Source organism: Ornithodoros turicata, chromosome 3 (genome assembly GCF_037126465.1).
Source record: "Ornithodoros turicata isolate Travis chromosome 3, ASM3712646v1, whole genome shotgun sequence".
Taxonomy (NCBI): Eukaryota; Metazoa; Arthropoda; class Arachnida; order Ixodida; family Argasidae; genus Ornithodoros; species Ornithodoros turicata.
Window position 1 is genome coordinate 70,613,467 of NC_088203.1, and position 24,801 is coordinate 70,638,267.

Here is a 24,801-nt window from a genome sequence, read left to right on the forward strand (position 1 = left end):
ACCGTGGCTGCGCCACATGAAGTCAGATAGCTGCCATGTGTGGCATGAAAGCACATTCAAGTGAACAGAGATGTTCCCATGAATGAACAGCAAAGCCACCAATGCACTGCATCAATAGAAGATGTACTAGTTACTTACCTCTGGACAATCAGTGTAGTCAAAGAGGCGAAAAATAACTGTGGGGAAGGGATAGGTGTCCTGTGGACTATATGCAGGGGGAGGTAGTGGGGGAAGGGTGTGCTGTAGGGCTTCACACAACACTCCATCGAATGCTAGGTAGGGCCTTGTGATGTGCCTCTCTACCCACTTGTCACTACGTAGCTTGCACACTTGAGCCCACAGGTTGTCTAAGCACTGTGAAAGCAGAGAAAATAGTATATGTTAACAGCAGAAAAGTACCTTCCCTGTGTAAATTAAGAACAAAACAGAATATTGTCTTTTAAAACTGAGCTATTCAGCGTGTTCCAGGTTATCAGGTTTTTTAGACAAGATCAATATGCTCAAAGTATGCTCAAATATGCTCAAGCTTTTATAAGTTCACAAGCTATGTAAGCAATTTATGCTTTGCCTTTGCTTAATCTAATCACAGATTACCCTTGCTGAGAAAAACAATCCTGAATGAACTGAATTATTATACTAGTAAATAGAAGGTGGCAAACGTTGCCAAACAACCCTCGGGCATCATCAAGAATAAAAATGAATGACAACATTTTGATGATGAATGGGGAGTGCTTACCCCACCCCATTGTAACGTGATGTGATGAAATTGGGTCGCTTCACAGTGCAACAAAAATAAAGTGCTTACAGGTCTAGCAATTTTGTACTACATCTCTTTAGCATTGTTGCATTTGCACTGTTGCTGCATTTCTTTCATTCAATGTTTCTCTATTTCCACAAAGTGGTAGAGACAGGGACAAAAAGCTATTTTATTATTTCATTTTGTGACTCAACGTTCAGGTGACAGCCCACAACAATCTAGCAACATTGTTCCTCAGATTCAATATTACATCGATTTAAGTACTATCTACATGCAATGCATAAAGGCAAGATATGCACACATTTTTGAGAGGTCGCACACTCAGCATTTGCACTGTAAACATGATACAGATCGCTCAATAACTAGGGCGAATCTAGTGTGTTCCAGAAACAGTTACAATAACAGTAAAGGATGGTCAGTGACTCCACAGAGACATGACAAAAAGTCCGCAAGTGCCACAGAGGGAAGCATTCACTCTGGTCATATCCTCTTACATTTTCTACTATGGAAGCTCACATTTGCACCCAGATGCACAAGCTGAGGCAAGCAGTAATTTTATCAGATGGCAACATAAATTGCACATGCTGAACCAACAACTCGGATATACAGAGCACTCAAGCGTCATCAATGGGTGAGTTAAGTAGCAGCTCCAGAGCGCAGGGAATGCGCTTCTTTTTATTAAACAATGTCACTCCTTTTCTGGCGTGTGGTGCTCTCGATGAACTCTTGCACTCCAGCTGGCAGGTCTGAGCATGTAAGTGCTGCTCTGGTCCATGACGTATGGAGGAAGGCGAGGCCGGAAAACCAATGAAGAGCCTTGGAAACTTTGCGTGGGCACGTATTGTGCTTGTGGCTCAGAAGGACCATTTAGTAGAAGCACCAGAGTATGAGGAACAGAGTACACCAAGCGCTTTGGGTAGAACTGCTACTTACCGCACCCTATGCCTACATAGCAATGATTGCATCAAGGTCAGCAGCTGACGAGAGTCGCCTCGTCCCAGTAGGGGGAATCGAAGCTACACCTCTCTGATTGCTGGTCAGTGTAATGGGAGCACACCTGACTTGCAAGGAGAGAGGTGAGAGTTTCATTCCCACCATTGGCACTCACTGACTTTTCAGAAACTGATGTTCTTGGAAATCATTGCAATGTAGGCATTGATGAGGCTCGAGTGCTCTGTTTATCCTAGTTGTTGATTCAGCACCTGCAATTTACGTTACTTTGCTTCCTCCGTTTTGTTGCCCTTCCGCATGAAGCATTCAATGCCCGTTTCTATCGAGTCACTCCGCTGACTGTAGCGCAGACAAAAAAGCCGAGTAACTTCCATTGCAAAAGGCGTGGGACAATAATTTTTGCTTTATTTTTGTCCCGGAACATGGGCAAATCCAATGCTCTTAAAAATGGTCCTGGCCCGAAAGAATTTAAACATAGAGGCACGTGATCCATCCTCCTTAGATCTAAATCACTATTGCTGCATTCTTTGTCTAGCATGAATTTGGGATCATCAGTCACCATCATCATTGCTATTAAAAAAACGCAAAGATTTCACAGCCACAGATGTCTGCACTGACAAATACGGACCCTTTAGAGTGTCATCATCTATGGTGAATGCTTTTAAAACGAGCACTTTTCTGGAGGTGGGCAAGTGCACTTTGTCGCTTTTCCCCACGGCCTGTAGATCGCTTGCTTCGGAAGTGAATAGGTTGAATGTACTGTGATATCTCCAAGTATAACTAACCTCTTCTTGTGGATGTGGTACATCAGACTGCCAGACACGTAGGGCTGGAACATGTTTCTTCTGTCGTTTGCTGAAAAGTGCAATTCAACACACTTATAGGACATGTGGGCCAAAAAAGTAAGGACCGAAACACTGATAAAATTTTACCTAATGTATTCATCAATGTGCCTTAATAGTCTATCCAGCTCTTGGTCTTTCTTTTCATACAGTTCTCTGCCAACCTGCAAATGATTCGTTGGGCCATACATCAGATGTGAATGTACACTTTGTGTGCGAGTTCAGAAGGGCATTTCCATTGTTTGTCACTGCAGAATTCATAGTCTGCTCAGATTGACCCATTGCCAAAGAAATGTTTTTTTTTTCATTTCAAAGGCAGTTTACTCCATTCTCACCAGTGCTTCTCACAGGCCACGGTTTGAGAAAATACAAACAGGTGATGTTTCCTCCGCAGGGAAGATGCGCAGACATATTATGTTAGGGCTCTATGTGTGTCGACGTAGAGGGCACTGCAACCTGGTGGCCCATAAAGTCACTGGATTGGGGAGAGTAACGCCATACCTTCCTTTTCCTGCCTTCACCTTGGAGCACCAATGGCAGATGCAGCATGTGTTAGCCTGCTACGGTTGTTGTTGCTGCCCGCCATTGTTGCTCCAAGGTTGTGGCGGCAAAGATCAGAGGATGGCGGTTCTTTCCCCAATCCAGTGACTTTAGTGGCCCAAACTATTTGATTGGTGCTGCCGTAGTTCTCTGCAGGTGTGCGTAGTTTTGACATGTACATTGGAGGATGTTGCATTTACATAACGGGGAAGATGTGTTCCCAGCTGTAATTTGGGCTACCTGACCCATGTAGAATGGGTTATTCAATGCTCCATCCAAACTTGCGCGCATCAGGCATCATGCTCCCATCTGCATTGCATGACGCAACCATGTCATGCTCTGAATAGCTTGGAGTGGGTGTGAATGTAATCTGAGTAAAGCTGAACTAATTCGGCAATTGCATGCTATTACTTCTGTTCTCTGAACAAGGCCGGCCTTACATAATTAGGTGCCCTGTGCCAAGTCCAGCCGTGGCGCCCCTTCCCGTTTTTTTTTTCCCCACATATCTGACTCCCGACCCATACCAAATGCAAAAAAGAAAAGTGCCGGCCGATTCGGCTCCAGGTGCTCGGGACTTTACCGCTCTCCAATTTTGCTTGAACGGTTCATAAGTGGCAAATTCCAACCGAAAGCGAGCAGCATTGTAGCATTATTACGGCAGGCGCTGTGTTCACTTGGCTGCGAAGATACCTTTATTCCACACAGTAACAGTGATTAGTCTAATTATGCTAACCAACATTCAATGATTTCATGATTCATAATGTTCAATTTCATGATGGCCTAACCACAAAAGCCTTATAACGGAACCTTACGAGCTTTTATCTTTGTAAATTGAGCTACAGCCTCGGACGGGTTGATGCTGGACGCACCTCTGCTTTCAATGGACAAAATAGCAAGTGATGACAACCTGTCGTCTGCCACAGTTGACCTTAGGTATGTCTTCAGCCCCTTTAATTTGGAGAAACTTGTCTCCATGGTCGCCACTAACACCGGCAGTGTGAGAATCCTCAAAGTCACCGGTGTGCTGGGAAAGTTGTCCCAGAGGTTGTTCAAAATGAACTGAAGGACATCCTGGGCAGCAGGCTGTGTAGATAGAAAAGCTCTTCGCAAAGGTCCTGACCATTGATGTCCACACTTGCTTGGTCTCTCATGGCATTATGGAGATTTTGACACTGTTTGAGAAGTTCTTCCTTTTCTGGAAGTCGTGTGAAGTTATAGAGAAAGCCCCAAAGTTAATGTGCTGCTCCATTTGCCTGAAAAATTCCTCACTTTGGCATTTTTACAGTGTCCATCACCTCGTAGAAGAACTCTCATTTGAATTTCCCTTCGGCATCTGTAGCTTCACCTGGCATTTGTAGCTAAACTGGCGCTTTTTGTACCGCGGAGCTGGGCTCATCACACTGTCAATGGCAACACAGCTCATACGAAGACAAGTCATACCAAGCGAACTCTTACCACTCAACTTTTTTTTTTGTAGGGAGAGGGTTGTACTTGGAAGTAGCTCTTCAAACTTCATACTCAAGTCATGTTAGGAAAGAACATATCAGAAAAAAAAAAAAAAAACATCACAGAATTTCACTTATCCGAAGGAAATGTAAGAATTTTACAAACGATATTTACCGAAGCGCACTGAAGTATAGTTAAACTACACTACAATGGTTATTGGAAATAGCGAACCTTGAAAAGAAGTTAAATCGAAATTGTCCGACGTTTTCGTCGTCGTCGTGGCATACTCCTGAGTTTTTCAGAGTACAGTTTGCTGCTAGCAAGAATAGGAGGCTTATCCCTCGATGACCTTAATTGCGGCCAGGCCGAGCAGCCATCAGGAGAATCGGACTACTAAAGTTCTACCAAGTCTGACTGGCCATCATGAAGAACGTATTGCTAGTCCCTGGCTGGTGCCTGTAGCACCAGGGCATCGTGAAAACAACGCCTAGAGAAGCGTGCCTCACCCGGTGAATAGTATTGTAATGGGCTGGAATACGGACTGAAACCACTGATCACCTTTTCTAAGGATTAGTGTCTTAGTGCGCTCCATGTGGCGACGAAGATGTGGGACATTTTAGATTTGGTTTCTTTGAAAAAATTCCCAATTTCCCATTACAACTGCAGGCAAATGTCATTAGCAAATGTCATCTGTGGGATTCGCACATTTCCTTCAGTATAAGTCACATTCTGTGACACTTTTTCCTGATATGGCCTTTCCCGGCGTAACTTCAATTTGAATGGTACAAAAAGAAAGCTAGTTCCGTAATTAACACACCTTACCACAAAAAAAAAGAAAAAAGAAAAGAAGAAAAAGGAAAAAAGAAAGAAGGACAGAAAAAGAAGTTTATTGTGGTACATGTTCGCTTGGTATGTGTATGAGTTGTCCTGGTATGAGCTGAGTGTGGAATGGGTTGTCTGGTACGAGTTGCCATGGTATTTCCGTACCCGACATGTCAGTAGGATTATAGATCAGCACTTCGGAAGGACATCCAGACTTATTAGGAGGCAGACCTTAGAAAAACTACCCCCCCCCCCCCCTTGTTGATGGCACCCTGAGTGACTGCACAGGTCACCCACTCATAAGGCCGGCCCTGTCTGTAAAAAGGCTTTCTAGCAATGTACCTAGCTCATTTTGTGGCAGGCTACGAGTGCACCATAGATCTGTGCTCACCTTCCATGCCTAACGTCAAACACGCTACATGCCATATCAGGGTACGCGTTCTTAGGTGGCACGTAAAAAAATAGTTCCCATAAAAGACACTTGTACAGTAGAATCTCGATGATATGATGACGGGTGATATGAATTTCAGGATGATAAAAAAAATTTCCGGTCCCAGTCTGATATTACAGTCAGCCATGTATTACAGTTCGGATGATAAGAATGCACTATCTTGCCTTTACGGATGATACGAACGAGCCCAGCAGGTGACAGAGGTGGTTCCCCCGTAGCGTGTGCGCGCCACTCCTGCTCCTCCTCCTTTTGACAAGAGGGATCCTAACTACAAACTCCGGTACATCATGATACGCAATGCAAGCAATGTCATTTCCTCTAGTTGTAGACGAGATAAGATCAAAGGTATTAGACGGCCCTGAACCTCTGCATCTCAGCGTCGTTTTGATCTTTTTACCTCCTTGTCTTCGCAACAATAAGCCGCGAAGCTGTGTAACATCGTGCTGGTTTTGGATAAGAGCGACCAGAATATGTGGAGGGAACATATCAGCATAGGGACAACTTCTGGCACTTTTGTAAGCGTCACCATTCCGCAAGTCAGCTTCACCTAGTGCCTGCATGCTTTAGGTGAAGCTCGGTTTACGGCACTGTCGCTCAACTCGCGAGTGGAAAGCACGCGCTTGCGCCTTTTGAATCATCTTGCGAATTTCGGCAACGTTGGCCAAAAACGAAGATGCTAAAGCATTAAAACCAACCTCTTCTACGGAGAGTAATGGAAAATAAACAGCCATGGTCTATTTTCTTCCCTCAATTTTTATATTTGGTTGACTTCTTTTGGTTCGAATTTTGGATTATACGAATATTTTCTATCGCCCCATGAGGTTCATATCATCAAGATTCTACTGTATCTGCATTACAAGGTGCTACTGTATGACTGAATAAAGTTGTGCACTATGTTTCTATGTGTAATTTCCTTCTCCATTATACGTTTACCGCTTCACTGCCTTCTCAAGTACGTATCAAAATGTTTCCCAAATTCGATCCTCATTCAGGCAATCTCGCAATTGCAGCACTACACTTTTCTTGCACTGTCACGAAGAATAAGGTTTTGTGCCCAGCATTTTGTATCCTGTGGAATGTGACTTTATACAGTCAAACCTCGTTACAACGAAACGCGATATAACGAAATTCGCGATAGAGTGAAATAATTTGGATTCCCCGGCGGAGGGCCATAGAGATCAATGTATTTTAACTCCCGCTACAACGAAACACTTTTTAGCCGCCGCCTCGATACAGCGAAAAAACGAGATAAGGCTTATGACCCCAAAACCGACTATAGGGTCATGAAAACAAAGGGCGCAAGCAGCGTCCTGTTCCCGCGGCGAAAGATGGCACGCGCGATTAGGGTCGGGAGGAATCTGGTGCCTACAAAAGGAAGTCCGAGTCATTGGAAGGTTACGGATTTGCTTCCGAGGCTTCTCCTTTTCGCGCTTGTTTTGAACTGTCCGGTTGCAGCCAAGTAAAAAGAGCACGAGACGCAAGGCGCCATCGCGCGCGTGGGAAACGCTTCGTTCGCGTGTCGCCGTGAGTGACGAAATCAACCTAGATGATTTTCTTGACGGGGACAAACATGCCGTAGCAACGGAGAGCCTTACGGAAAACGCACTGTCATAGACGTAGAAGGTTTGCGGGAGATCGCAATACGATACGGAGAAAGCTGCGGAGGCTTCGGCGGCGTACGAACAATGCGTGACACCGCGTCTTCTAGGCACGACGCAGACACGTATAACCGGCTATTTCACGCAAGAATAAAATACCGTAGGTGCACTTTGGCGCTGTATTTGTAGTTGTTAACATTTTTCACGAAAAACTTTTCACCATCGTAGCGGGAGTTATCGACGCTTATGTACAGCGCGCGCCCTCGCAAAGGTCGCGATCCGTGACCTTCAATTCGGTACAACGAAATGTTCGATACAACGAAAGAAATTGCAGTCCCCGTGGGTTTCGTTATATCGAGGTTCGACTGTATTGCATGTTCCACATAGCCCATTCATCTTCACATTGTTTTTTCAGCACTTGCAAGAAATTTCATGCTTAGTTAATATGTATAACGGAAACCTATAACACCGGGAACAATTAAACAGAAGCGAGAAAGTACCGCGAGAGCTGAAGCAAGCAGAGTCTCTACATTGGGGCCCCTCATATGGGCACCACATGCTGCCATGTGACAGAACTGCCAGGTGCACTGAACATCATCTGGACGTTTCCCAGAGGTGAGTGTCATCACCTGTCTGTATTTTCTTACACCATGTCACCGGCATATGTGTCCATTTGTTTGGTATTTTGCAGGAAATTACTGATAAATGCTCAAGTACTTCCTTGTTTGCAGAGTTCTGCAAACAAAGAAATTTGTGCTGAAGCAAACACGTAAAGGTCTTGCAAAAACTGCATACCTGCCAACCTGACGAGCTCAAAATTCGAGAGGCTGCCCAGTGCGTGACACGGGGGGATCAATTTTGTGCACCCGAAATAGCATTGCCAGTGTATTGCGATTGCTCTATGTCATAAGTAGCCACTATGGGGTGGGCTGCGACGCCCTATCGTTCCTTCCCTTTACCACAATTACGAAGACGCGTCGTCTCTAGGCTCTCCAACATTGCATTTTGCACGGCCGCAGATGTTTCATTGATGATGGCAGTGTTTGTTGGTCTTTGTCTGTCCACACCAGCGGCGTTTCGCTTCGTCACATTTTAGGAACATCCTCCGGAACGGTGGTCACGCATGGTCACTTATGCTCCGCGGATGGTTGTGCTCAACCAGAAAGCCCGTGAAAAGGCACTTGGCACGTATGAGGAACACCTGCACGTATTTCTTCTCTTTAGAGAGCACCATCGGAGGTGACGAAACTATCGTACGCAACTGGACTGACGATAGGATGACAGCACGTCTCCTCAAGAAACACGGACACAATGAAACACGCTATCTGGTGCGACCGCCAGCCACTAATGGTCATGTCGCGAAACACGTGTTACTGGCTGTCTAATTCTTCAGGTGTTTGTGAAGCTTTTAAAGAAAAATAAAGAAGAAAAGCACAATGCCCCAATTTTCCGGGAGATTAGAGGGCGTGTCCGTACAATCGGGAGACTGAACGAAATTCGAGAGTCTTCCGGATAATCCGGGAGAGTTGGCAGGTATGAAACTGCTTAGACAAACGTCAGATGGTCAAGCAATGTTCTTCAACAAATGAGTAGGAAATATACACAAAGCAATATTTCTTTTTCCTCAGAGCTCATTTTTACATAGAAAGCTCAATTCTGGTACAGGCATCACGAAATAGTCCTTGCCCACTCAGTCACTGCACATAGAAAGTAATTTTACAATACAAGCACTCACTATAAAAGTAACCTGTACAACTTACCCATGGCAGAGACGTGAGCACAACGTACACAAACCAGTCCGATCGAACCTATCAAAGATTACGCAAAAGCAGCATTGATATATTTTGGTTATAATAAAATGAGTATAGAGTCCAGTCAAGCCTGTTCATAAGCATGCTAATGGGGACATTAAATAGGATTTCATTAGTCTTAGCAAAATCTCTGGTCGCACCAAGTTCAAACAGTCTTTGAAATGTAGTAGAGTAGTCTGCGTCCCAAGAAGAAAGAATCTGCCTTGTTCACGACAATGTTTGTAACAAAGTTATGTTTACGTGTACTTGGAAGAAAAAGCTGATGGGAAGGACAATTTGAATATCGCAGTTACCAATATGTAACAATAAACAAGCTCGACTGTTGTGAGTATCGAGTTTGGGCACCACTTACCTGTGGGATTCCCTCCTCCATGGTTACTTCCACTAGGTTTTCAAACAAATTGACTACAGATCCAACGGAGATCACGTGGCAGTTCACAAGATCAGCAAAGAATCGCACCTGCAATGAAGTGAAAAGTACATAATACATGGGTAATCGCCTTTGCAAAAGCAACCACAATGTAGAATATGCTTAGGCAACTTACAGTCATTCTGGCATCCTCTAATTTTCCATCCCTCAAAGACTCTTTGTAGCTCTTCACTAAGAGCTCCACAAACTAGATTCAAGAAATAAAAATTGCACAAGCAACTTAATAACAATTAGTGCCATAAAAGCCGCATCTTTTGGTCAGGAGTCATACCTCACCGCCGAAGTTGTAGTTCCGGGCATTTAAGAGTCCTATCAGCGTCGAATAAATTGTTGTCTTCTCTGGCATCCTTACAGCACTGAAAAAGCAAATTTGTGCTACGATGTTACCTTAAATCAGTTTACATATGCATCCATTTATACATTCACTTGCAGTGGCTGCTGACAAGCTGTGCATCTCAAGACTGCAAAAACTATCAGAGAAAGGCAGCAGATAAATAACACCTGTAACTAGTGATGATGTTTCTATTATCTATGAATATGAGTTGGTTTGTTGGTTTGTGTGCTTCTACCCTGAATCTCGTTTCTGCATCGTTTTCATGTTTCATAGATAGTCACCAACTTGCCCAAGTCTACACCATTATTCAAATGTGTCTTTCTTGTTCCCAGTCTGATTTTTTTTTTTATAGACGTTTGCCACCAGTCTTTCACTAAAGCATAGTTTCGAGTATCTTCCTTCTCTTTTTTGTTACTTTGCAACATATTCCTCCCTACTAAGGAAAGAAACTGACACCAACGCCATCATGGGGTACATCGGTATTTTGCTAAAGATGTCATTTGAAAAGCACAGCTGTGGTGAGCATGCAGCAACCTCCGGTAAAGCCAACATCACGTCATGGCCACCTGCCCAAAATGGACCCGACACCACCACAGGCAAGAGTGATGTTGGCACACATCTCTGCATGAGAAACGAAAAATACACTCCTTCGATGCTTCAGACTAAATAATGCATATAGCCGGGCAACACTTTACCACAAAGTGGGCTTCACCTAGCACACATGAGCACGAGGTGAAGCTGACTTGCAGAACAGCGATGACTACCAACAGAATGCAAACGCGCATGTTAACACTACTCATTTTTTCCTATACTCATTGTAAGTACGAATTCTGCTATGTATTTTGAAGCACACGCAACAACTGCACACTAGAATGCGTCGCTTTGCATGTGGAATGCAGAGCTTTGCCCATTCCTATTGGTTTTCGCAAGCACGTAACCTCACCTGCGACCACCTCGCAAGGGGAGTTTCAGTATTTGAGGTGCTCATTTTCTATGCACCTATTACCTCCTTCACTGAAACATGTGGAATGCAAGTTGACATCGCTGCAGACGACTTTATTTGGCATAACTGGGGTTGAAGCACCAGAACCTCTTAAGAAGCAGGATTTTTCCTTTTCAGCTCAAGAGGGCATCAGGCATGTTACGTAGCAGAATAATTCTGTTCACTCTGATGTCTAATATATTGCACTCGTCACACAGAGTAAGCCAACATTAACGAGGTATCCCAAACCCTTTACTACTTTGTGTCTCCCCAATATAGAATTTGGATACATAAAAAATTGCTTCAGCACAAGAACTGCGCTCTGTTGCTTGGCCATGCAGATGTCCTCATGCTCCGTGAAACGGAACACTGTCCCTCTTTCACGAAGCCCCTGAGCGATCATCACATGAGACAGAGCCCATACTGGGAGCGCAAGGATGGTTTAATCATTAGACAAACTGGTAGGCCGTAAGTAACAGAAAGCAGATAACCAATTGGAGCTTTATGCAATGACATGAGGGCATTATGAGGTCATTTTGGCCATTTCTTGGGCCTACGTAGAAAATATCCTGTGCTTTCCTTATCTGTGAATCATATTTCCCTGTTCCTCAAAGTGGACAATGGAGCACAGACGACATTCAAATTCAAGTTCTTCCAACCTAAGAATGATCATGTGCTCACCACTCTACTAAAATGCTGAGAATGTTTCCCTTGTAGCTTGGCAGATCTGCATCCAAGACACCCGACAAACCTTCTAAGTTGCTTTCCAGAGATGATGTGCTCTGCAAGGTAAGAAACAAATTTCAGTTGGGCTACTCAAGCTACAGACATGAGCACAAAAAATGCTGTGACAAAACATTAACGGGATGCCAGAAGCTCACTGACAATCCTCTGAAACTTTTCTTACAAACCATGCTTATGCTACCATCCCCAGTGCTCATATTTCGTACGAAAGTTGAGTTTGAAAACTGACATGAAAGAAGTAATATTACCTGGAATAAGAAATTTAATTTTTTAAATTTTTATTCCACATCATCATCAATTGTCTGTTTGATACACGTGTATTCGTGCCACCAAACTATGAAAAATAAATGCTGTGAGCCTTCATTATTTCTACATAATTTCACCCTCAAAAGACATCATCACAATGGCATAGTACAGTATTGCCTCTGTATAGTGAAGTTGGTCTGACTGCCAAAAAAATTTACTATATGAGTATCTTCACTGCATCAGTAGTTAAAAACAGGTTTCAACACATTGGGACCACAGGTTTACTTCACCATATCCATATCTTCACTACATGCAGGTTCACTACAGAGAGATTCTACTGTAAACAGAAAGATACAATGATGAATATAGACACAGGAGTAACAATTTTACTGTGGTGATGTTTTAAATCCTTTTCTTTTAAGAATGTTGAACTACACAAAAAGCTAGAAATTGTAAAATATGCATCATAGGAGCTGTGCAGATTCTAATACCCAAATTAAATGGTTACAAAGATGTCTTGCTGTTTTCATGGCCAAGACTAGAGCGTTGCAGTGTTTAAGCTAAGGGTGTGTATGACATGATAGCAATGAGGACAAAAAGCATGTTCAGTGCGGAGTGGGTAACCCGTAATCTATATTTGTTCTTGATGGAGCTCATAACACCACACCACTGTACACCGGCAGCAGATTTTGTGTGACAGTTTACACCATTACTCTCCGCAGTGTCAAGTCCCTCTTCCCAAGCTTCACTACTTTACCATAGTTGGAACCTGGAGCTCACTAAAAAAGCTTTTGAACACTCTGCTAGTACCAAACAATATGGTGCAGAGCTATGTGAAGCTCCCACGTGAAGCAATGTTGTGCTTTGTGCTTTCAGCATGTTTTCTGTCCTGTGCTTGCGTTTAGGAGTATGCACAGGTTGAACAATGAGACTGAGAAACTGGCAATTATAGTACCACAAGCACAAGTTAAAAAGTGTGCACTGCATGGTGGCCAACTTCTCTTATCTTGCATGTGATAATAAAGGGCAGGATTTTACCTTGAATTAAATTGGTAGTACGACCGCTATACAACAGATGGTACAATATACACATCATAGCTTAGAAGAACCTGTGTTGTCGGTGCACGCATTGCCATGACAGGGCTCCATCTTTAAGTATGCATCCAATGATTTGAACATTGCACACAGAAGGTGGTGCCATGTATCAGGACAACAATGTACCAGTATACATAGCAAGGCTAGTAACAATGGCTAGACAGATATGAAAGTGAGGACCCATCATGGTCTCCAAAGTCACCTGATCTTAACACTATTGATCCAATCTGGAGTGTTCTGGAGGAGTGATTGAGGAATCACTGCCCTTAACAGTGTCCCACAGAGTGGCACATAGGGAGCTTTCCACTGTCCTACAAGAATAATGGCTCAAGGTCCCTCTCTCGTCACTTACGCACATCCTGTATTTGTCGGCCCCCAAACACCCGAGGCTGCAAAGCCTACCAAAGTAGGCCCCAGAACATAATAAAGAACTGCAGTCTAGAACCTGGCATTCCAGTTTTACCGTCTGGACAAGGAGCTCGAGAAATACGATATGAGTGAGACGACACGTTTAAAATAACAGAAAAGGTCATACCTTCTCACCAACGCGCATTATGAGGGATTCCAAACGATCCTCGATTTCTTTCGGTTCGGAGCTGACCCTCCTCCTCTTCCGGTGACGAAAATCTGTGGTCAAGACAACTTGTTAAACAGTGTACAGAAAACAATGTCACCAAAGCACTACGGACAAACTGAGTATGTTTAAGTAAAAAACGGCCAACTGCACTCATGACTTTCAATTCCTAATACTGAGTGACATATTCTCATCACAAGCCAAAAAAGAATTACCATCATGGCGCTGCAACAATGGTAAGTGTTAGAGTAGGGATAATACTTAAAGTGACAATGAAGAGATTCCACAAAAATCTGAGTTCTCAGTGGAGAATGGCTCAAGAATAACTTTTGTCCAAAATGTGTCTTTACTACTCTGTTTCCCCTCAAGGCAGAATTTGGATACACATAAAATTGCTTCAACACAGGAACTGCGCTCTGTTGCTTGGCCATGCAGATGTCCTCATGCTCCGTGAAACGGAACACTGTCCCTCTTTCACAAAGCCCCTGAGCGATCATCACATGAGACAGAGCCCATACTGGGAGCGCAAGGATGATTTAATCATTGGACAAACTGGTAGGCCATAAGCAACAGAAGGCAGATAACCAATTGGAGCTTTAAGCAATGACATGAGGGCAATGAAAAAATGGCTAGGAAGCAAGCGAACTGTTGAAGATGAAGCATGATGTAAAACCCCCAAGACTAGGGAACACGAAGGGATAGACACAAACATGAAGTCTCACAAACACGAAGGGCATTATGAGGTCATCTTGGCCATTTCTTAGGCCTACTTGGGAAAATGTCCAGTGCTTTCCTGATCTGTAAATCATATTTCCCTGGTCCTCAAAGCGTACAATGGAGCACAGATGACATTCCAATTCTGGTTCTTCCAACCTGATAATGATCATGTGCTCGCCACTCTACTAAAATGCTGATGTCACCAAACAATGTCACCAAAGCACTATGGACAAACTGGGTATGTTTAAGTAAAAAATGGCCAACTACACGACCAACCAACCACGACTTTCAATTCCTAATACTGAGTGACATACTCTCATCACAAACCAGAAAAGAATTATCATCATGGTGCTGCAACAATGGTAAGTGTTACAGTAGGGATAATGCTTAAAGTGACAATGAAGAGATTAGCAAAAAATCTGAGTTCTCAGTGGAGAACAGCTCTCAAGGATGACTTCTATCCTAAATGCGTCTGATGTTTGTCATCTTGGATTCAACACAGGCACAGTTCACACACAAAAAAAATAGTGTCTTGCGATGGCCCACAACCAACTCCACCTAGACACAGAGGGCCTGCTTAATACCTCCCTTTTCTCCTTCGCTGCGTCCACATATAAAGTCAGAATTTGTCTGCTACTCCGATTCCGCAAAACACACAGACTGGCAGCTAACTTGACAAATTTGAACCTCAGACTAAAAGTGCAACATGCGCTAATCAGTCTTTAGAAAAATATGGGACCTTTTTGCTTTATTTTGTTTTCGTATTTAGCACGAGGGAACGTTTACTCGCAGACAACCGCTGCTGCCTATGAAGCTGATGGTGGCTCGTCTTCCTGGTTACATCCGCTGAAAAGCACGTTCGTGATTGGCTAGGGCCACTATATTAATGGGCTGACTCTTAGTTGTTACGTCATGTCGATGAGTAAGCAGGCTTTCTGTATCTATATGGTATTGCCACAACCCTCCTCCCCTTTCCCCGCACACACACAAGTGGCCTGTCTTCATCATTTGCTCACTCTAAGGTTGTACCAAGCCAGCCCACCAGTGGAGAAGGTCACCTGCTTCTGATGTCGCATCCAGTTTCTGCGCCACGCCAGCAGCAGTCGCGTTTTTTGGGCCGCAGTTTTCAAAAAGTATCTCCATAATTTTAACCTGTGTTCGGTTTATACTCCGCATGGTGAATGTACTAGCGTCCAGAAATTCATTATACATGCTTTCAGACGTCTTGAGGATATCTTCATGGTCCCTTTAGGCGTGCAAGTTCGGTATACTTCCACTACGTAATGCCAATAACATCAGCTTCAACACATTTCAGTTTTGTTGCATGCAGCAATCTGGCTAAACTTTTCTGGCAGAATAAACATAATATACTGATAGAAAGCTATGGGCATAGGCTCAGAGAGCTGTTACTTCAGACCAGTTTAGGAAAAGCAAAAATCTCATTTCTTATTTGTTGGCTCATTAGATTCTCTTCTTCACAATGAGTGCACCCTAAAAAAAATTCAGATGCAGGACCGTTTTGCCAAGTCACGAACAAATACTTCAACTGAGATTAGACTTCCCTAAACTCTGCGTTAATCGTCCACCCAGTTACGCCTATGCGAGACCTTCCATTAAACAGGGTCAGATAGAGTTGTTGGTAACACAGGGTTGACGATTAACACCAGGTTTAGAGAAGTCTAATCTCTGTTCAAGTGTTAACTGGCATTGGTGAAACCGGGCCTAAGGTACTTAATTCTACAACAGTTTCAGTACCTTGTTTCAGCTTGGGTAGTCTTTAAAGGAACCATGAAATGATTTTCACGAATTCCGAGTACTCTACTACAGGAAACCGTTCTCATGATCCCTCACTATCGTACACACATCGACTTTTAACCGTATTCAGTACAACAAGGGCGCAGTTATCAGACAAAACTAGCAGGGCATGACCACTGGATATATGCCTTCGAAGCGGGCTTACGTCATCGCCATCCAATTCTCTCAGCCAACTGTGAACGATGAGGAGGACACACTCCACTGGACCATGTGGGTTCATGATTTCGGTTTGGGCAACAACGACGTCGTATATCTGCCGTAGAAATCACTTGAAATATGGCAAAAGGCAAATTGTCAGCAACGGAGGAAGAGATTATGCGACACACACAGTGTCTATGGATCGTTCGGTACTCAGCAGCTCGTAAAATGTCACCGGCGGAGGTGTGTTCTGACGAAGAAGACGTTCAAAGAGGAAAACGTGCTCCGGTAACCATGGTGACAGTCAACGGCTATGTTACATTTCTCGTAGAATTCTGTGTCAACAGTGAGATACAATTTTGTCTCCTGGTCAAATTAAAACATATTTCATGGCGAAGTATGCGAGCTTGTTTGCAAATTTTGCAGTTTGCTCGCAAAAACCCGTCCACGTATCGGCAATATGTTCTGTGTATGATGTCACGGCCAGTTCGCCTCGGATGCAGGCCGTAGCAGCTGCCGTTCACGCCCGTGGTTAATATAGAATATCTTCGCCATTTGAACCATTTTTAACCTCATATTTTGCAGAGTGAATGCTTTAGTACAGGGGAACAAATTAAAAATGATCATGGGCTTGTCAAATATCCTTTCACGGTCCCTTTAACCACCATGAGCCATGATATTTTGGTTGAACCCCACAAAAAAGCCCCATTTGTTGCTGAGCCTACATACAGTCATGCCTCGCTTACCCGGAGTTCAGATATCCGGAAAAATTGTTACCTGGACTACATTACTGTGAACAAACCTGCTACCACTGTGTTTTATCTCGGTTATCCGGAATTTGTGATCCGTATCCGGACAGCAAGTATGGCGACCAATCTTCCAGGACCTCGGTCATTCTGATTCGCTTATCCGGAAAAGTGTCAACATCCTCTGTCCCAGGCATGTGCTGTGCTCTGTTCACATTATTCCGGAAAAAGGTCACATCTCACCAGGGCATTCTGTACTGTTTGACTCCCCTCTCTTCAGAGGTCACTCCCTTTTGAGGTGTGTGGGCATACGGTAGAAATAGTAGACGATAAACGGAAGAGGTGCCCTGTATCCACCGGGTGCAAGAAATCCATATGTGAACGTCAATGTCCATGCCATCTGAAAGCATCACCTGTCTTTTGGCCTATGCCAAAGACACTTGCATCAGACGAAAACATGCGAGCGAGACCAAATTTGAGACATTAGCCTTCTTTGAAGAGCATGGTGACGCAGTGGGTGCCATGGCTGTGACGAAAGTTTTGTCACACATGTGTCTACTAATTTCAAGCAGCTCACTTGGCACGAATTTTTGAAGTAATGATCTTTTCTTTGTTTCCTTTTCTGTGGTATAAAGAGGTCTCCCAAATTTCTCAGGTTTCCCTGAATTTCGCTTGGTTCGGTTATCTGGACAAAAGGGGACGACTCCAGAGGTGTCCGATAGTCGAGACATGACTGTATACAATTTATATCAATTGCACAAAATATGTCAAGGATGCCTAAAATCACACAATGGAAACTCTACCTTATCATAATGCAAGCGGGTGTTTCTTCATAAAATGCGACAAAGTCACATTACACAGTATTTTTCCTGCACCCTCTCAAAGATAAAACCCTTTCACTTGCTGTAATGCACTGAGGACGCCCTCTGCTTCCATCACCCCGACCTCACTACTTCTCTCCCTGTACCCTCCCTCGCTCAGTTTCTTTCTCCCCTCATCCATGATTCCTCTTCCTTCTTTCCGCCTCTCTCTCTCTCTTAGCCTGTGGCACCGCTTCGGTGCCTGCCCTGATGCAAAAGGGGACGAGGCTACCCTGAACCTGCACCATCATCCTATTTGCTATGCTATGGGAGTTGACAGCCTTCGGTTTGCATTGCTTGGAAGGAAGAGATGCCCTTGAGCAATCATTATGGTACTTCTTGTTTCCCTGCCCCTGTGACCTTGTAAAACACTATTTCCAGACTCATGTTTCCCCGGAGTCTTTCGTGATGATTTCATACATGCACAGGGGACCAGCATTCTGGTCCAGCAGGCTGCTTGGTGTCCCAATCGCCCAAAACTTTTGGTCGATTACAACATTATAGGCATTGGCTCTTAACTTTATGCACAAGGAAATACTACACACACATGCACACACCTAGAGTTGCAGTGTGAAAATTTACAACTGTTAGAGATAGAAACCTATCACGGAGAGTGAAGCCCTTGGCTTGCAGCTGCTGTTTTACCTCATATTGGTATTTTGCCTGTGGTGTCATTCAATATACCTGTTCTCATTTCAAAAGAAATTGGACGAGTCAGAACCACATGTTGTGCACAAATTGGCATCTGATGGCATGCAGTAAGACATGCACCTCCTGCAGTGAAGTTACTAGAACTCTAAGGGAGAGCAACGTAAGGAAATGGAAGGTAAACAAATGCATTTCAACAGATCACATGAGTTCCAGTGACCTTGCAGACAGGATGTTTGGGGAAGTGCAGTTAGTCTGCAAGAAATTAGCAGTCTGGTGCAAATAGGAGGCAGGGAAGAGGAGGAATAAAGGGGGAGGAGCAAGACAATGATACAGGAGGGGACGCTTGCAGGGGACTCCTCATGTTGTTTTTGGTGTCATTGTGTCACAGAGAACAGGAGGAAGCATGAGTACTGATGCAGCATGTCACCTGATACAGACTGCATCCCCTAGTGATGACACTGTGTGCCGTCACGGGCCTTTGACTACTTTTTGTGTTGTATTCTTTGCTTGGCTGAGGTTCTTTGTTGGTAGGGCCCTCACCATGAATGAGGCCATGTCAACTACTTGTGGACACATATCTGTGAGAAAGCTGTGATGCTTGCATGTTTTCTGTGGTGAGTTGTTCCTCAGGATTATCCGAAACCCACGGTATGAGGGTATGCTCACCTCTACCTCTTCTGCACCACCATCACCTTTCCCTCTTTGACCCTTTCTCCTCCTACGTTGCATGTTCAATGGATATTTGTACAAGTTCTTTTTTTTATTAGTTTACGCTAGAAAACAATGCATCAGCCGCACGATTATTGTGTATCCAACTGAATTCTTGTATGGTTGTTAGTTTGCGAGTTTACGCTGTGTTGGGCGACATAAAGCCAACAAAGCTACGTTCGTGTGAGGTTTCATGAGACTGGAACATCAAATAATGGCGACATTAATAGGCCGGGTAAACACCGTACATGATAAGTACACCCAATCAACAACAATAACATTCATCTACAAGAAACATTCATCCCCTAACACAAGTTCACGGCGTTTGATGTTTGCTTTAGATGCAGTCACTGCATCTCGACTAGTCAAGAACGGTTTCGGATTGCCATGCCGCTAACAATGCGAGGCTCTCCTACTCATTTTAAAAACTACTTGCCGTCATCATCGTCTTCTTCAAACTGTCTTCTCCGACTCATTGTTTCACCAAAACGCAACAATGCTATACGACTGCACAGTCACTACTGCCAGGCACCACCAAGCACCATGCACGACACTGCCGCCATTCTACAATAAACCTGGAATTAATACGCACGCTAGTTACTACCGTTATCCAATATGGCACAGTGGAGTTGTGGAGTTCCTGGCATGGTTACTGGGCCAGTTTTGGTTTTTGGTGGTTTGGGTTTGGGGCCGTTTGGGGCTAGTTTTGGGTGCGTGTCTTCTCTACGAGTCTACATGAACATTATATTATTGACGACAATGTAGTTGTGGTTCTTGCTTTCGTACTTTGAATCATTTTTTAATTGTATAATTCCCTGAAAAAAATGCTGTCTCGCAGCTTGACGAGCCGCGGGGGCCGCCAAGGCCAAGGTTGCCATTGGTAGATTGGAGCCTGGAGCTATGGTACTTCGACCGCGCCGCTTCTCTCGTACATCGGAGCACGCCGCCGCTGGAAGACGGCGCCAGCGGGCGCTGGGAGTCTGAGGTATGCTATGTTCGCCGCGTTCGCGCGTACGTTTTGCTTGCGTCCCCGGCCCGCTCGTCTATTTCTTTGCCTTTTTAGCGTTTTGTGCCTCTCAGCAAGTGACCACTTGGTTCTCTCAGCGCACAGGGATGACACCTGAATGCCTGGACAACGTAAGCAGCATGTAAAACACTGTTCTGTGCCCGGCTGCAACACTGGATACCGTTACGCAACTGGAAAGTTCGCGCTCTTCGCCGTTCCGCAGGACCCAGAAAGGTTTCAAGAATGGAATCAGCGTACACCAAGTGCAGACATGCCTCTCCAAACGCATTCGGCCGTTTGCGAAATACACTTCGACGATTGCGCTTTTACGCCAACGCACCTGTCGTGAACGTCAAGATCGAGCCGATGAAGCGTGACGGGCCTACCATGAAAGATGGTGCGGTACGTACAATACTCCCGGACCCAAAAATTTCCGGACAAATTCCAAGAAACTGCCCGCTCAGCGCAACAGCAGGAACAGCAGCGTGGAGTCGCCAGTGCCTTGCAAAAGAAGGAATACATCTGACCCTGACATGATGAAGCTGTAGACGCCGGGAATACGTCGGCAGAGAAGGACCCTTCCCTTCTTCCCTGTTTCCTTTGAAGCAGCTTTCACTAGATTTTTCAACATGTACAAATTACATTCTGACAGCCTCCATGAGTTGACCACCAGTGCTCGAGCCTCAACACACCAAGTTGGTTGGGATCTCCACAGAAATGAACTAAGACAGTGCTTCGTCTGTGTTGTCTCTTTGTGTCCCCTGCACCGGGGTTTTATCGCTTTTAGAAATGAACTAACAGGTGCTGAGTGCAAATTTTATTTCATCACAAGGCTTTATTTTTACGTAAAAGGCGTAAACCTCGACAGAGAAGAGTACGCAGGAATATTCCCAAACAGTCTCGACTAAACTAATATAGCACGCAGGAAGACCAGGCCAAGCGCTTTGTTTATTTATTTATTATTTATTTAAATAAGCTTTATTTATTTTATTTAATATTTATTTTATTTTCGTTGCGGTAGCTGCTATGCTAGTCGCCAAGACTTCAGGGCAGGGCTGTATGATTGTCCAAGCCATAAATAGTCAAATGTATCCTGTTTGTGCAGTAAAGTGTCGTTATTGCTGAGGAAAGGGCGGATAACGAAAAGGTATAATATGTAATTGGAGCAGCCGCGGCAGCTTTTTGCGCTCGCTAGAATCCGTCGGCTGCTATCGTACGAATTGCGTTTTGTTGTTATTGTTTTTTCGTGTGAAAGCCCCGCAATCGTTCAAGAATACACGTAGCCCCTGTTCGTAGTGTCTCGGCTAAGAATAAACTGGCAAGAAAATGCTTCCGAACACAATTATTGGCGAAACTCATCGAAATGCGAACCGCCGACTGGGGAAACAACGCATACCTCCGGCTCGGAGCGCCCTCTGCGCCTTTCTTCCAGCGGGAGCGACAGAGCACAGCACCTGCGAAGCATAGTCAGAGATAACAACATGGACATACTGAATCTCCACGAAAGATGCACCGGCGTCGTGACATGGAGTAGAGGCTCTCAGGAGACATGCATTGACTATGCACTCGCCTGCCCCCGTTGGAAACAATCCCCACTGACCATCAATAAGATCCACATCGACGAAGAAAAAGAATTTAGCTGTGACAGTGACCATAACCGCATAAAAGTAACTATAATGACGCATCACAAGAAGAAAAATCGGAACAAGCCCATAAAACACATGCGGGAACCAAGATGGAAGGTTGGAAACGAGGAAAAGTTGAACATGTTCGCCGAAAAGTTGGAAGAGGAGATGCTCAAAATGACAGAAGCGCCGGACTACGCAAGTTTCACGAATGTGTTAGTAAGCACGGCAAGCGATAACATAGGAAAAACAAAAGGAAGATCGAAAGAAAGCCGACAAAAACCGTGGTGCGATAAACAATTAATCGATGCCATAAACGAGAGAAAAAGACTCTGTCGCCTTTGGCGAGAGGCGAACAAGAACAAATCTGAAGGCTCAGCCGAAAAAGAGTCCTACGAAAACCAACAAAGAGCCACCAAACGATTAATAGCAAAAAAGATGGCCGAATATTACAAAAGTATAGAGGAAGATATCAATACAGCTGGACGGAAAAAGGGACAAAAATTTTGGAACTATATAGAAATCCTAACAAATCAAAGAGAAAACCCCACAATTGTAACTGCATTATGCGATCAGGAAGGAAAGAGATTTAGCAGTAAAGAAGAAATCGAGAACTACATGACCCGCTACTTCAATCAACAACAAGACGACCTTCAGAAAAGAACAAGTACACAAGCCAAATATATAACACAACCACTTCAAGACGAGCAGGAAGAGCTCCTGAGGCCAATTGAAGAACAGGAATTAACAGAACATATCAACAGACTTGCGAAGGGTAAAGCCACTGGTCCAGATGGGATCCCAAATGATTTCCTAAAAATACTCCAACCCATTTCCAAAGAAGCCCTCAGAAGAATCTTTAATGACATATTAGAGACGGGTCAACTACCCAACGAGTGGAAACAAAGCACAGTCCGACTAATACACAAAGGTCAAGGAAAACCAAAAGACGATCTCAATTCGTATCGACCCATAACGCTACAAAACAGCATCGCCAAATTGTTTGCAGCTGTCATTAACAAAAGAATAGCGAAAACCTTCGATGATAAGCTGAGCGAATTACAAAATGGCTTTCGCGAAGACAGAAGAGGAAGCGATAATTTGTATATCCTTACCCAACTGATCGAGCTCACCCTGAAAACAGGCAACGAAATATTCTTAGCTTTCCTTGACCTGGAAAAGGCGTATGACGCCGTCCCTCATGAAGTACTCTGGGAAAAAATCAGAAAGATTGGAGTCCCGGAACGCATGATCAACATTATACAAAACATGTACTCTGACTGCTACTGCACGTACCAACTGGATGCCTACAAATCTTGCAAAGTGAAACAGATGGTGGGACTGAAACAGGGATGCCCATTGTCACCTACGCTATTTAATATTTTCCTTAATGAGCTGTTGATAAAACTTGAAGACTGCCACAATGGGATCAAGATTAGTACCCGGGACACATTGGGCGAGGAGACTGTCACCCACATCCCTGCGCTGGCTTTTGCAGACGATATTTTACTCATCGCCAGGACACCAACAGACCTGCATCGCCTCCTTGACATATGTACTCGGACGGCGGAGGCCCACGGAATGAAGTTTAGCAGATCAAAGACCCAATGGATGAAGATTGGGGGGAACAACAACGGCAACGAAACTTTCCGACTACAAAATACCACCGTCCAACACACCCACCACTACAGGTATCTGGGGGTGCTCATCGAAGACAAACTAAATTACTTGGAGAAACATGAAAAAACAATCGTAGCGACAACAAACAAAAAGAAGGGACACGTGTGGCACCTCGCCCGCCACTCCTACAACCCATATTCCGTCGGTAAGTTATTATGGAAGACTACATCAGTTCCATGTGCCACCTACGCAAATGAAGCATTATGCTACAGCGCCAGTACCATGAAAATCCTTGAACGCCAACAACGGGAGATCGGCAAATGGATTTTGGGAGGGAACCTAGCCACAGCGAATGCTGCCATAGAAGGGGAGGTCGCATGGTCAACATTCGAATACAGAGAGGCACGGTCAAAAACAAGATACTTGGGAAGACTGATCCATCTACCACGAAATCGATTAGCAAAAATAATTTTCCACCATGTAAGATACACAGGCATAAAGACGAACTGGATAAAACGAATAAACCGAATAGATTCCAAATTCAGCAAGGGGACCAGTCGCCATAAAACAAACACTGCCAGAGAATGGAATCAACAAATCAACAAAGAAATGAAGAAAACTGAGAACGACTACTGGAGACAACGCGTAAGAAACAAACAGAGCATGAACCTCTACGCCACATACAGAGACAAGCCCAGCCCATACAACCTCTACAGAGGAGACCGCGCTAGCGGCCTATATTTCCAAGCTAGAACGGGGGCCCTCCTGACGCGAGAGAGACTGTCCCAGCTTTTTAACCACAACGACGACTTATGCATCCTATGTGGTGCGGAGAAAGAAGACTTAAGCCACGTCCTGTTGAGGTGCCAAGCCACCAAGGCGACTCGCCCAGCAAACCTTGACATCGCAACAATGCTAGGACTGACAACTCCATCTGAAACAGCAAACCCCAGCGACATCGCCGAAAGATGTAAACAACACCTCGTGAACTGGGATAGGCTGACTAAAAGTGCCCTAAGAAACGACCACAAATCCAGGTCAGGAACCAAGCCGAGCAAACCTTCGCCGTCGAAAACACCGGAAGCAGCAGCGACGCCAGCGATAGCCATCGGAGCCAAGCCAAGGCAAACAAGCCTGCCGACCGAGCCGGAGCGACCGGAAGCGCCAACAGCAGCGACATTCCTGGAACCGACCCACCTACAACCGCTTCAACTTTCATAGACTCTGTTTCTTTTTTTTCTCCTTTTTCTTTTGCCTGTGGTGCCCTCACGTCACCTGCCCTGACTCAAAAG

At 44.5% G+C, this 24,801-nt stretch overlaps 1 protein-coding gene across 1 annotated transcript in view; it reads right to left on the reverse strand.

Moving 5' to 3' along the window:
- LOC135388587 (nuclear cap-binding protein subunit 1-like) overlaps positions 1-19,858 on the reverse strand; it is a 59,447-nt gene extending 39,589 nt beyond the window's left edge. Inside the window, exons 1-10 of the mRNA XM_064618214.1 lie at positions 19,695-19,858; positions 13,585-13,676; positions 11,646-11,746; positions 9,920-10,004; positions 9,764-9,835; positions 9,571-9,678; positions 9,168-9,215; positions 2,641-2,714; positions 2,494-2,563; positions 139-354 (exon numbers count right to left, since the gene is read on the reverse strand). Coding sequence (XP_064474284.1) covers positions 139-354; positions 2,494-2,563; positions 2,641-2,714; positions 9,168-9,215; positions 9,571-9,678; positions 9,764-9,835; positions 9,920-10,004; positions 11,646-11,746; positions 13,585-13,676; positions 19,695-19,734 — 906 coding nt within the window. The 5' untranslated portion in view covers positions 19,735-19,858. The remainder of the gene's footprint in view (positions 1-138; positions 355-2,493; positions 2,564-2,640; positions 2,715-9,167; positions 9,216-9,570; positions 9,679-9,763; positions 9,836-9,919; positions 10,005-11,645; positions 11,747-13,584; positions 13,677-19,694) is intronic.
- Between the last annotated feature and the right edge of the window lie 4,943 nt (positions 19,859-24,801).